Genomic DNA, 13,369 nt, shown 5'->3' on the forward strand with positions numbered 1-13,369 from the left:
ACGAGCCCCGGTTTCTAGTATCTAATCTTCACGGTCCTCGCACAAAATGTACACTGGTGGCCGTAGAATTGCTCTGTGCAGTCAGCTTCAATTACAGTTCTCTAAATTTTCTCAATAGTGTTTCTTCAAGAGCATCATCTTCACTCCAGGAATTCCCATTTGAGTTCCTGAAGCAGCTCTATAATACTTCCACACGTTGTCCGAACTAACCAATAACAAATATAGTAGCCAGTCTCTGAAGTGCTTTGATATGTTCCTTTAATTTGACACGGCGAGGATCGCGAACACCTGACCAATACTCGAGAATAGGTCACACTACTGTCCTGTACAGGAGAGCCACACTTTTCAGAAATTCTCCCGATAAACCGACGTGGACCATTCACCTTCCCTACCACAATCCTCACATGCTCTTTCCATTCCGTATCATGTTGCAATGTTAAGCCCCAATATTTAAACAATATGACTGTGACAAGCAGGACACTACTAAGCTGTATCCAAATATTATGGGTTTGTTTTTCCTACTAATCCGCATTAACTTACATTTATCTACATTTTCAGCTAGCTGTCATTTTCACACAAATTACAAATTTTGGCTAAGTCATCTTGTATCCTCTTGGAGTCACTCAACCTCAACACCTTCCTGTACACCACAACAGCATCAGCAAACAACCCAACCTGTCTGCTAGATTTATGTGTATAGAAAATAGTTGTGGGTCTACCACACTTCCCCGGGGCACTCCTGATGATACCCTCGTTTCTGACGAACACCTGCCGTCGAGGACAACGTACCGGGTTCTATTACTTAGCTCAGGTATATATGTTCGTGTCATAAGCAGAAGATGAAGAGAAACAGCATGTGGGGAAACTCAGTATACTGAATGAGATGATGATATAATATTTATGGGGGACTGGGATGTGGTACTAGGGGAAGGGATAGAAGATAGTTACAGGAGAAAGTGGGCTTTGCAGTAGGAATGAGAGAGCAGAAAGACAGACTGAGTTCTATAATAAATTTCAGTTAGTAACAGCGAATACACAGTTCAAAAATCACATGAGTATATTTTGAAAAGACATCAAGACACACAAAGATTCCAGCTGGATTATGTCATAGTCTGCCAGAGATCTCAAAATCAGGTACCAGTTTGTAAGGCACACCCAGGAGCAGATATAGACTCTGATCACACTGTAATAATGATGAATGGTAGACTGCAGCTCAAGAGAATTGTGAAAAGAATCAGTATGCAGAGGAATGGGATAATGAAGTGTTGAATAATGATGTGAGGTGTTTGAAGTTCTCTGAGGCTGTAGGTACTGTGATAATGAATACTACAGTAGGCAGTTAAGTTGCAGAGAAATATACATCTAGAAAAGGGAAAGCGCAGAAGTTGCACAGACAAGTATAAGTACAAGGAAGAAATACTTTGATGATTGACGGGAGAAGGAAGTACAGATCAAGAAAACAGGAATGTAAGTGACTTAGGAAAGAAAAAGCAAGAAGTGCATCACCGATATCAGGCTGTTCAGCCCTACAGCTTATTAGGGAGTTTTAGACAGAAGTTCCTCAACAACATTCCTGTATACAATATTCTCGATTTCCTTGTCGCATCAAATATGGATAATAATAATACACCAACCAGTCACAAGCATGGTCACAACAGCAGCACGACAGTCAGTTGCTCCTGCAGAAGACAATAGAGGATTTTGTTGAATGCCCTTGATATTACTCAGATTTGACACAACGAGTAAACCAAGAATGACTGACACACATTAAGAGATTGGTTCATTCAATTTTGTTCAACTTCATGTGCATTCTATTACACTTTCATGACTGTTAAAGATCACACTGTCTTATGGGAAGCTGAACCTCACTGTCTTTTATAGTTGTGAGGAGACAAGGAGATTAAAAATCTAAGAAATAAAACATGAGAGAGAAAGAAATAGAACTTAACCATTACATGTTAAAGAGATTACGCAAAGTGCAGATGGACTGGCTAGCTTCAGAAAAAGTAATTTTACTACTGAAGTACTTTGAATATTATGTCTAAGTTAATTTTCTATGTTAAATGTGACAATAGTCATTTTGAAGAATGCAATGACTTTATTTTATTTACAGAAGCACACGTCACAATCTTTAGTCATACTGTGATCAAGGTCAAAAGATAACTACAGTAATGAAAAATCAGGGATGGAATAACAACATTGATGTAGTATAGATTGCTACTTGGCACACAGGTGAGGTGTTGAGTGCTGGACAGACACGTTTCAAGTACATTTAAATGTAGACTAATGTATCACACAAAATAGTTTCAGGCATAGAAAAACACACAGACACATTCATACAAGTGTAACACATACATACATGCCCGCAGTTATCACTGGGCGATGAGGGCCTCAGTACTCTGAGATCATAGTCTCTCTCTCTCTCTCTCTCTCTCTATCTCTCTCTCTCTATGTGTGTGTGTGTGTGTGTGTGTGTGTGTGTGTGTGTGTGTGTGTGTGTGTGCGCGCACCTTCTTTCCTACCATGTCGGAGGAAGAACTTAGCCTGATCTTTATCCCATTTTTATTTACATGCGCTTTTCTGCATTCCATCAACTATCTTGTAAAACCTAGCCTGCCTATTGCACAACTAATCTCCCCATTGCCTATGCCAGAAGAGACAAACTTGCCGAAACATACACGTGGTGACCCAAAGGCCCCACCAAGTCTTGTACATAATGTTACACTGATACGGCTATCGCTTGAAACAAACATCCAGAGATTTTGATCTACACTAGTATCCTGTTGCTGGGAATGTAATGGGAATATAATGGCAATGACACGGGTATTTGTTTCACATCAGTCACTTGCATCTTCCTCCTCCTCAAACGTTTAAATTGTAGAGATGAGAACTAGTTCCTTAACACGTGTCATCACATTCTAGTCCATAGTCAGAGTGTAAAGCTTTTCACTAATATTTTGTCACTGTCTGCAGGGATGCTTTCAGAGATCAAATACTGTGTAGAAAGACTTCTAAAATTCCTTCATCAAAGAAGATGAAGTAAATATCACAGAATTCAAATCAAGAACAGCTGCCAACATGAAGTGGCAACATCAAGAGAAGCAACTTAAATCACTTAATAAATGCATGTCTTCTGGTTCAGATTGTATACCAATTAGGTTCATTTTAGAATATGATGACGCAAAAGCATCATTCTTACAAATCGTATACAACCACTTACTCAACAAAAGATCCGTATCTCAAGACTGGAAAGTTGCACAGGTCACACCAATATTCAAGAAAAACAACAGGAATAATCCACTAAATTATAGGCCCATACCATTAACGTCAATATGCAGCAAGATTTAGGAACAAATATTGCGTCTGAACTTTATGAATTATCTCGGAGGGAACAGTCTATTGACACACAGTCAACACAGGTTTAGAAAAAAAAAATCTGTTCTTGTGAAACACAACTAGATCTTTACTCACATGAAGTACTGAGTGCTATTGACAAAGGATTTCAAGTTGATTCCGTATTTCTGTATTTCCCAAATGCTTGAGAGACACTGTACCTCACAAGTGGCTTGTAATCAAATCGCATGCTTATGGAATATTGTCTCAGTTATGTGACTGGACTCTTGATTTCCTGCCAAAGAGGTCACAGTTCACAGTAAATTACAGAAAGGCGTCGAGCAAAACAGAAGCTATTTCTGGCGTTCACAAAGGTAGTGTATAGACCCACTGCTGTTTCTTACTTAAATAAATGATTTAGGAGACAATCTGAACACAGCAGCTGTCTTAGGTTGTTTGCAGATCATGTTGTCATTTATTGGCTAGTAAAATCATCAGCAGACGAAAACCAAATGCTACAAGATTTAGATAAGATATCTGTATGTGGCAAAACTTGACACCTGGCCCTAAATAATGCAAATTGTGTGATGTCATCCACCCGTGTTCTAAAAGGAATCTGTTTAACTTCGGTTACACAGAGGAGATTAATGTGTTAACGTTCCGTCGACGAGGTCATTAAAGATGGAGCACTAGCTCGGATTGGGAAAGGATAGAGAAGGAAATTGGCCATGCCCTTTCAATGCAACCATCGCAGCATTTGCCTTACGCAATTTAGGGGAGTCACGGAAAGCATAAATCAGGATGGCCAGACACTTGCTTGAACCATCGTGCTCCTGAATGAGAGTCCAATGCTAAATATTGCTCCACCTTGCTTAGTGAGACACTGGAGCCATTTATCTGATCAGACAATCAAATGGGCAAGCTCCATTTTTTATGACCACCCTTAAATCTTTCTCTACCTACTTGTTTACTGTAAGAATGCTGCCATATTCAAATAAGTTGATGGTTGATACACTGATGTAGACATCTGTTCCACACATGCATAAGAATGTTGCAAATAGTGACTGTTAAAAATAAATGTTATGTCAGAAAGTAAACCTTTTGTTTGGAGAATCTTCATGTCTGAGCTGAGTACAGAAATGCATGATAATGGAAACACAAACCACACAGTGTGTTTTGTGCACTCAAACATCATTTTTTATTTATATTTTTTCGCTTAACACACTGGCTCTAAGATACTTGTAAATTTTTTGCTCATTCCACTGATTGTACTCCACCCATGAACTTCTATAACTTCTGATCAATTTTATAGAGCTTATCACAGAGTGGTTTTGCAGAAATGCCATCTTTCAGTACCACCTATCTCTTGCAACTTTTGACCGATGTTTATGTCAAACCAGACTGATTCTACTCAATTAGTATTGGTTATTGCTCAGCTTCTGTCAACTGATTTCCATTTCCCATTGTTTACGTATCGTAAGCATGAAAGGCTTCACTGTCACTTATAAAATAGTAGCTTTGTATCTGTTTTGTCAACAATTAGTTCATTTCAAAAGCCCAGAAGGCTAATTTTTTACATTTTTTCCCTTAAGAATCATTGAAGTTTTGATGCCACGGAATTATGGTCACTACCTGACAAACCCGTTTTTAAGAACAAAAGACTGCCACAAAGAGTGAGAATTTTGTGAGAATCTACTGTGTGTTGTTGCAGTTTTAATATTTCTTTGCCCATGAAAACAATGTAACTGCCAAGCACAGTATGCAACACTAGGACAAACAAAACTACGAAAATGAGAATTGAAAGGTTGTGACATAGCTTTGTGTCAACAGAGTTGTCACTACCATTACCTTTTTGCAGGAAAGAAACCTCTGTTACTACATTCCTCCTTTGCTTATGATTCTTTATTGGGACAAACTGTAAAGACTGGGGTACTATCCAAACAGTTTACACACAAGATTTGAGTGTGTGTATGTGTGTGTGGGGGGGGGGGGGGGGGGGGCGAATAATATGGTTCTGATACGATCCTAAATGAACTGTAATATCACAGAAGTTTCCATTATCCTTATCAGTGCCAACAGATTATATCCCCATTTAAATAACGGAATGGTAACGTATTCACGAAAGTATGTATGGTGCAGATAATTTTATTGTAAACTAAATATGCAAGGGTTAGACGGACAATATTACTTTATTTCCAACTTCCGATTGGTTCTCAATATAGAACTTTTACGTGTATACAGAGAACTGCCGTCATTTCCAGGTGCTCAGTTACCTAACTCCATTCCTACGTACTTTGGGCATGTTTGTCTTTCAACACCAACTTTTAACTTTCATGTGTGTTATAGTTTGGTTTCACTTGCTGTGTAGTCTTCATTTGCACCGACAGCTTTTTTTCTAGAACGCTTCCATAATCCATCTTTCTTAAAAAAAAAAAAAGAAAATAAATAAAGTGTACACAACGAGACAATTAGCATTTATGAAGTTCTAATAATACGTCGCGTAACGCATGGGGCACCGCCTACCTTCGCCGATTCATTGGCGTCGAGTGTTTACTTCAAGAGGTCTTTCATTTAACCACAAAAAAATCTTCTAAAGTTTACAAGATAGCAAGCGATAGCTGTCGCCACTTACATCTGGGTCCACTTCCTTGGCTAGGATGTCTATTTCCTCCGGGGTTAACTGATTGAGCAGCTGATCCACGTCCAGGTGTTCATACTCGCTCACATCCTTCCCGTACAACTTCGCCGCCGTTGTCATGGTAGTCGTCGTAGTAGACGAGGAAGTCTGTAAAAAATTAAGCAAAAATCCACTCGTAAACAAACTAAGCTATTGTAATATTCCACTCGCGATAACAACTAATTTCATAAAAACGAACTTAAAGATAACAGGTTTCAGTATAAAATGCAGCGAAAAATCCTGATGCTTCGGCGGTGTGCTATTAGCGGCATAAAAAAAAAAAAAAGTTCTCTGAAACAAGCAGGCCAACACCCTTCGGCTCCGGCAGTAGGTCACGATCAATAGCTCGGTACATTAACCTCCAACGCCTGACTCACGGCTGTTGTGACTCAAAGGAGTGTCGAAGATGTTTAGTACTTACAGCCTGTTCCTCCAGGTCCCCTGAGAGATCTGTCCCTGTTGCAGAATCGTTATCTTCGTGTGGTACACTGAAGCTTGCCTGTTCTCCGGAGCACAACTGAACTCAGCGACACTACGCCCACCCGACCAGCCACCGCATGAGCGTCTCGACGTTTGTTAACAAGTGGAACGCTTTCTCGCAAGCCTCTCGCCATCCGCGAGATCCATTGCGTGGAAAAGGTCAGTGGTGGGGGGCTATCGGTGAAAGGAGCGCCATGTTCAGTCAGCACACAGAGGCAGCGCGAGTTTTTGTAGTAATTGTCGACTGTTAAAGGCGTACCAGAGGTCAGAGTTCACGGACACTTCTTGACCCGAGAGCTAGAACGCCCGACACACCTTGTAGCAGAAATAAAGCATTTGCTCTTGCAACAGAGCTAGTGGTAGCAAAATTTTGGAAGAATGCTGTGCATCGAACAGTGATCAAGTTGTCAGTTCACTCGTACGTGAATAAGCAAGATAAACGTGTGTCATTCATTAATATCAGTACATACTTTGCAGTACGTGTTATCAGTGTAAAAATCTCGCAGCTTACAAATATCGACTAGGAAACCGTAGATTTTTTTAATGAAATGCTTTTTGCTTATTTATAATATCTGTAATGGGAAAGGTTTTATTTGCACACTCTGCCTTTCAGAGTGTAAGTCACATGCAACTACTGATCCGGTAAATTATGTTGACAACAGTAAGGAGAGCTAAAAGTTTCCTGTTTTTATTGTTTAAAGGACAATATTTAACTGTTCCGCGTTGCGCAGTTCTGTGCATATCTAGACGTGTAGAAGCAAAACTTTTCGTCTTTGTCTCATAGGTTCGTTTAGCGCAGGAATGGAGATATATTTAACTACGAAACACACTAATTGCGATTGTTTTAGCATTCATTTGTTATGAACTGGTTTTCGTCTTTTGGCGATCATCAGGTAACATGTCAGCTGACTACCTAAAATAGAGATGTTACTCTGTGAGTGAAACTCTTGATATTAACAAGTGCACAGTCGTTGATCATAAAGGTAGGATAGTAATGTGTTATCCAGAGCTTGTGACTATATGTCGCACTGTATTAATAAACTTCAGTTACAATTAGCGGCTGTTCGCTATGGTATATATGTAATAAACATTGAGACTCAAGTAGCCTTATATAAACAACAGTGACGAAGAGTTAACATAATACAGCAAATAAACACGCTTCCGTCACTGTTCCGAAAGAAGTTCGAAACACGGTAAGCGTAATGCTTGAAAATGTGTGTGAAGAACTGAGAGTCTGAAATTCTTTTGAAGGATGAGAAAAACTTTATGATGCTACACCGAATAGAAGCTAAGGATCTTGGTGCGACAGGTACATTCGAATACACCATACAGGTCAACATGATTTAGCATACGTGCTAGTACTTTTGGACTCGGAAAGAGATGATTCATTACCTTCCTACCAGCCCGTGTAGTATAAGAACGCAGACAACACATGTTACACATAGCATATGATGGAATAAAAAATTCTACTCCCGACTCTGTGAGCTGCCACAACGCGTGATAATGTATGCTTTAACTTGCAACGCCACGAGTGAAGCAAAAAAGTCATCGTGTGTGTGTGTGTGTGTGTGTGTGTGTGTTGTGTGCGTGCGTGCGTGCGTGCGTGAGGGGGAGGGCGGAGGAGGTAGAGGAAGAGAAAGAGAGATGCTCGTTCCTTACATTGAAGGCCGTAGAAACTTTCTCGTTGACATTGCCCACAGTTATAAGGAAACATTGCGGGGAGAATCGAAGCAATCTGTAGACCATAGAAGACCTTCCCCCATGTCGGGTAGATAATGGCAATATGCGGACCCGGCAGAGGTTAGTTGACCGTCATCAGGTGTTGGAGACTTGGTGTGTGTGTGTGTGTGTGTGTGTGTGTGTGTGTGTGTGTGTGCGCCCGCGGGCGCAGAGTACTGATTATTATCGATTAGCAACTTCGAAATTTGTGTGTATGTGTGATACTGCGTGCACAGACAGTCGCATCGCACTACAGAAATGCACATTATATCCCCGCAATCGGTTAGTTACAAAAAATAAAATTAAATTTTCTCGGAAATTATCAATGGATACCCGGCCCGCCTCGATAGCTAGGTGGTCAGCGCGATTCCCGGCTGGGTCGGAGATTTTCTCCGCTCAGGGACTGGGTGTCGTGTTGTCTTCATCATCATCATCCCCATCCCCATCCCAATCCCCATCGACACGCAAGGTGCCGAAGTGGCGTCAACTGAAAAGACTTGCACCAGGCGACCGATCTACCCGACGGGAGGCCCTAGCCACACGGCATTTCATTTGATTTTTCAACGGATATCCTGAAAATGGATTGTCACTCAAGTCAGATAAAACACAATACATGCAATAACGCGCTGCAAGAAGACCTGAACAGACTGTCAGATACAAAACACTGAAAAAAAAATCAATAAATGAAACAAGGTATTCTAAATTCTTGCGTTTTTAACAGTGTGCGATTTGCAGGGGGGGTGGGGGCATTTCCCCCCCCCCCCGCCCCCTCTGCATCAGACCGTCCCCTCCTCTGGTTTTAGTTTATGCATCCCAACCTGGGATGTTTATTTCCACGCACTGGAGTAAAACTTTACATATAATTTAAATTTGTGGAGCCGAACACTGAAAGTTTTTAATACAGTCTTACTATTAATACTATTAATAAGTTTGCTTATTAATTTTGAAAAAGTGTTATGTAGTAGGTAAGCATTTCAAAACATTTAGAACTAAACGACAAGACGACGCACGCCACATTGCCGTAGCATGCCACAATGTAGCAAGACGTCGCCCCAGCGTAAACGAGGCTTTAGAGCCACGTCTGTATTGTATGGTGGATGTGATGTGTTGCGTACGAAACTAAAACCTGCAATCAGATCCAAACGACGTGGAAAACTGAAGAGGTGTCATCCTGCAGCAAGATAACGCTCGCCCACATTCTGCCAAACGGACAGCCGAATATAAAGGAGTTGAGATACGAGGTGCTGGAACATCCACCATACAGTCCAGACCTGGCTCCGATTTTCACATGTTTGGACCCTTAACGGAAGCACTACAGGGAAGAAGATTTGAAAGTGATGAAGTGATGAAGACGTTATTGCTGCGGTGCGGTTCGGTGCAACCGATAAACGTATTTTCTGATGAAATAAAAAAACTCGTAAAACGTCGGGAAAACTGCGTTGAAGTCCAGGGAGGTTACGTAGAAAAATGACGCATGTTTCAGTTTTCTATCATCAGAATAAGTACAGCTTTTTTCAAATGTGCCTTTACTTTTTGAGTTCCCCTTGTATACCTGTATGTAGATGATTTTGTAAATAAACTTTACCTATAATGTATTTTTAAATATATAACAAGGGATGGCTTTTCTGATGGTGCTTACGCGTGAATAGTAAGTTTCGGCATTAACATCTATTTATAAATAACTGTTTAACCATGGGTAACGCCACGGTCCAAGCTAGTAACATATATAATTATGGTAACCTCCTAGGACATCCCCCCCCCCCCCCCCCCCACTGGTAAAAGCACAAATCGAACACTGGTTTTTAATTAGAGATGAAACAGATATCCAGCGACAACAGAGCCGGATACCAGATAGTAGCTCCATGTCCAGCAGATACTGACTTTTCAATAAATTATAACATTTTCCCATAAGTTGAAAATACCGCTTCAGTTGTGAGACCGGTTTCGAGCTCTCATAAGTCCATCCTCAGGTGTCGCACTGGAAATAACAAGAGGCGGGAGATAATTATCACACGCCGCAACATACATTAAAAAACAAAACAAAAATAATAATAAAGTTTTAAAAAACATTTCGAAACCGCCGGTCGGGCTGGGTAGTGTGGAACCTATGTCACTGCGAAAGTGACACCAGATAGTGCTACTGACGACTGCCTAGGTAGAGAAATATACAAATAATACCAGGACATTTACACTGTGCTGTGGCCCCCGAGCGCTGCGGTGGACGTGTACTAAGCGCGCTGTGCTACCTATGAGCGCAGAATGCTAACGAGGAAGCAAATTGGTAAACCAGAGTGTCAAAAGTGCTGCCATCTATTGGCTGAGAGAAGAACGCGGGGCAGCTAGCCCGACCGTTCACAATTTGAATTAGTGGTTCACATTTAAAATGAAGAAAAAACAAAAAATTACATAAAAATACACGAAATAAGTTAAAAGTGCATTATGTGTAGGAAAGGAGATTACTGAACAGGTCGGTAGAGAACTGTGGTAAAACTGATTGGAAGCTGGGATATAAATTATTATATAAACCGTAAATCGCAATGAAACTTTTTCACCACTTCTGCCACCTGCTTCCAGAACCAGGCCCACTTCACCTTCACCCTCACCACCCTCGTCTAAATCTCCCCTACCATTGCGCAACAACATTACAGTATCTTTTTCCATAATATCCGCTCCCTGCCCACCCACAAACTCCTCTCCCTCCACACCCTCCATCGACACTGAGTGGATGCCTTCATCCTAAATGAAACCCTCCTTCAACCCTGTTTCTCTGTCTCCACAGCTCCTTACACCCTCCACTAGAGCGATAACCCGTACCCCCTGGTGCGTCGCGGGGTTGCTATCGGCCACCTCAGTCACCTCCCTGTTCGGCCCCAACCTCTCCTTCCCTACCCTTACTGTCATATGTGCCACCATCTACATCCACCCTCATACCCCCATCCCATACAATTTCCTGGCTCACATTGACCGCACCTTCTCCACATCCACGATTGCCGCAGACCTCAATATCCACAGCTGTGCTCCTGTCGAACTCCAGCGGTGGCTTCAGTTTATCACCACCTTCCAGAGACACCTGGTTCCCCTCCCCAAACATACCCAACCCGAATCCAACACAACTCCCAATGTAATCCTCGCCTCTCCCAACCTCCTTTGGCATGTCACTATGGATGCCCTTGACCTAATTGGCAATGACTATGCCCCCATCCTTATCTCTTTTGGTCGCCATCTCCGCCCCATTCCTCGCCCTGACATTCCTCCTCAACTTGACCACAACTACTCCCATGCCAACTGGGATGCCTACCAGGACTCTATACACATCCAGGTCGAACGCCACGACCCTACCCTCCAATCTCCCGATGACATCTCCTGAACCGCTGCCTTCCTCCACCAGACGTTGTCCGACGCCAGCGCCACCCATATCCCTACCAAAGTCTTCCACCCTCACCGCCTGGCCCTGCCCTCACAGACCATCCTTCTCCTTCGTGAATCCCGTCGCCTCTACCGATCCTTCCTCCGCACTCGGAACAGGGACACACTCACCTGCCACCGGCAATTACGACGACATATCCGCAACATGTTTACTGCGAAGAAAAGCCGTGCTTGGTGACAGACATGCACACAGCTCAACGCCATGCTCCCAATAAACTCTTCCAAGTATTGGTCTGCTTTCCACCATCTTACTGGGAACCGCCCCACCACACAGTACCCTCTCCTCCTTGATGACCGTCCCTTTCCTGACAACCTCAGTAAGGCCAACCACTTTGTCTCCCACCTATCCGATGTCTTTTCCATTCCAGATGATCCCCAATTTGACTTCCCTCTTCCCCAACGTCACCAAACATACGGATACCTCCAATCCCCCCCATGCTCCTAGCTTCGAGTACTTGGGCCACACACCACCATCAGGACATAATACTCCCATCACTACACAGGACATCAGCCTCACACTCAGCACTAAACGCAACACTGCTCCCGGCCACGACCGCATTACCTACTGCCATCTCAAACACTGCCCTCCCGCCTTCCTTGCAATCCTTACTGCCCTCTACAACATAATCCTTGCCACTAGCTTCTACCCTGACCTGTGGCAAACCTTATGTATCCTGATGTTTCCCAAACCCAACAAGCGTCCATCTGATGCCTCTTCCTATCGCCCTATATGTCTCACCTCAGTGTTCAGCAAGCTCTTGGAATCCATCGTTGCCTGGCACATCCATCACCACCTCCACCAACACCACCTCCTCCCCAACAACCAATGTAGCTTCCGACCTTCTTTCCCTGCCAATGACCAACTCCTACACCTCACTCCTCTCCCTCCAGCTTAACTCTCTGCGCTCCACCATTTTTGTCTCCCTAGACCTCAAATAGGTCTGCACCCATGTATGGCATCCCGGTCTCCTGTTTAAACTCCAGACCTACGCTCTTTCTATCAACTATATCCATTCAATGGCCTCCTTACTCTCCTGCTGAACCTCCTATATCACCATCCATAATGCTCATTCTCGCACCTTCTACCCCTCTGTGGGTGTGCCCCAGGGCTCTGTCTTCTTCCCTCTCCTCTACCTCCTGTACATGGCAAATATGCCCCAACCCGCCCATCTCTCCGGTCCACCTCCTGCAGTATGCCGATGACACCGCCTTCCTTGCCCTCGTTACTACCCTTTAACAGTCCCGATGCCTTTCACCTACAAATCGTTAATCTGTCCCATCCTCTGTTACGACAGTGCCACCTGGATATCTGCCCCCCCCCCCCCTCCAAATTCTATAAGTCCCTACAGATCCTCGAGTGCCATTCACTCTGCCTTGCCTTCCGTATATGCCTCCTGTCCCCCATATGGATCCTATATGATCTGATTCCTTTCCCCCATCTGCTCCTTTTCCTCGAACATGTCTGCATCCTCTACACTTCCTGCTGACGTGATCCCCCTCATCCCCTGGTTGCTTGTCTCTTCAACAACCTCCGCAAGCTGCCACACCTTCACCATTGTGTCCCCCCTACCCTCCACCTCTACACCCTTCACCTCCTTTCTCGAGGTGGCTTCCATCAACTCCCCCTCCCTGATCATGCCCTCTCTCCCTCCATTTATCTCTCCTATCAACTACGATCCTCACTTCCCCCTCCCTCCCTCCATCCTTCTCCCAGGCTCCCTCTCCCCCCCCCCT

At 43.2% G+C, this 13,369-nt stretch overlaps 1 protein-coding gene across 8 annotated transcripts in view; it reads right to left on the minus strand.

Moving 5' to 3' along the window:
• LOC126215213 (tropomodulin) overlaps positions 1-13,369 on the minus strand; it is a 430,703-nt gene that overhangs the window by 46,821 nt on the left and 370,513 nt on the right. For 7 of the 8 annotated variants that reach the window (XR_007542104.1, XR_007542102.1, XR_007542103.1 and 4 more), the window contains exon 2: positions 5,966-6,118. Coding sequence is in view for 4 of the 8 variants with exons in the window: in XM_049941877.1 (XP_049797834.1) it covers positions 5,966-6,118 (153 nt within the window). In the remaining 4 variants the exon portion in view is untranslated. Of the gene's footprint in view, positions 1-5,965; positions 6,119-6,431; positions 6,595-13,369 lie in introns of those variants that run through there. The other variant, XM_049941880.1, reaches the window with a different exon arrangement.

This window comes from Schistocerca nitens, chromosome 12 (assembly GCF_023898315.1).
Source record: "Schistocerca nitens isolate TAMUIC-IGC-003100 chromosome 12, iqSchNite1.1, whole genome shotgun sequence".
NCBI classification, from domain to species: domain Eukaryota; kingdom Metazoa; phylum Arthropoda; class Insecta; order Orthoptera; family Acrididae; genus Schistocerca; species Schistocerca nitens.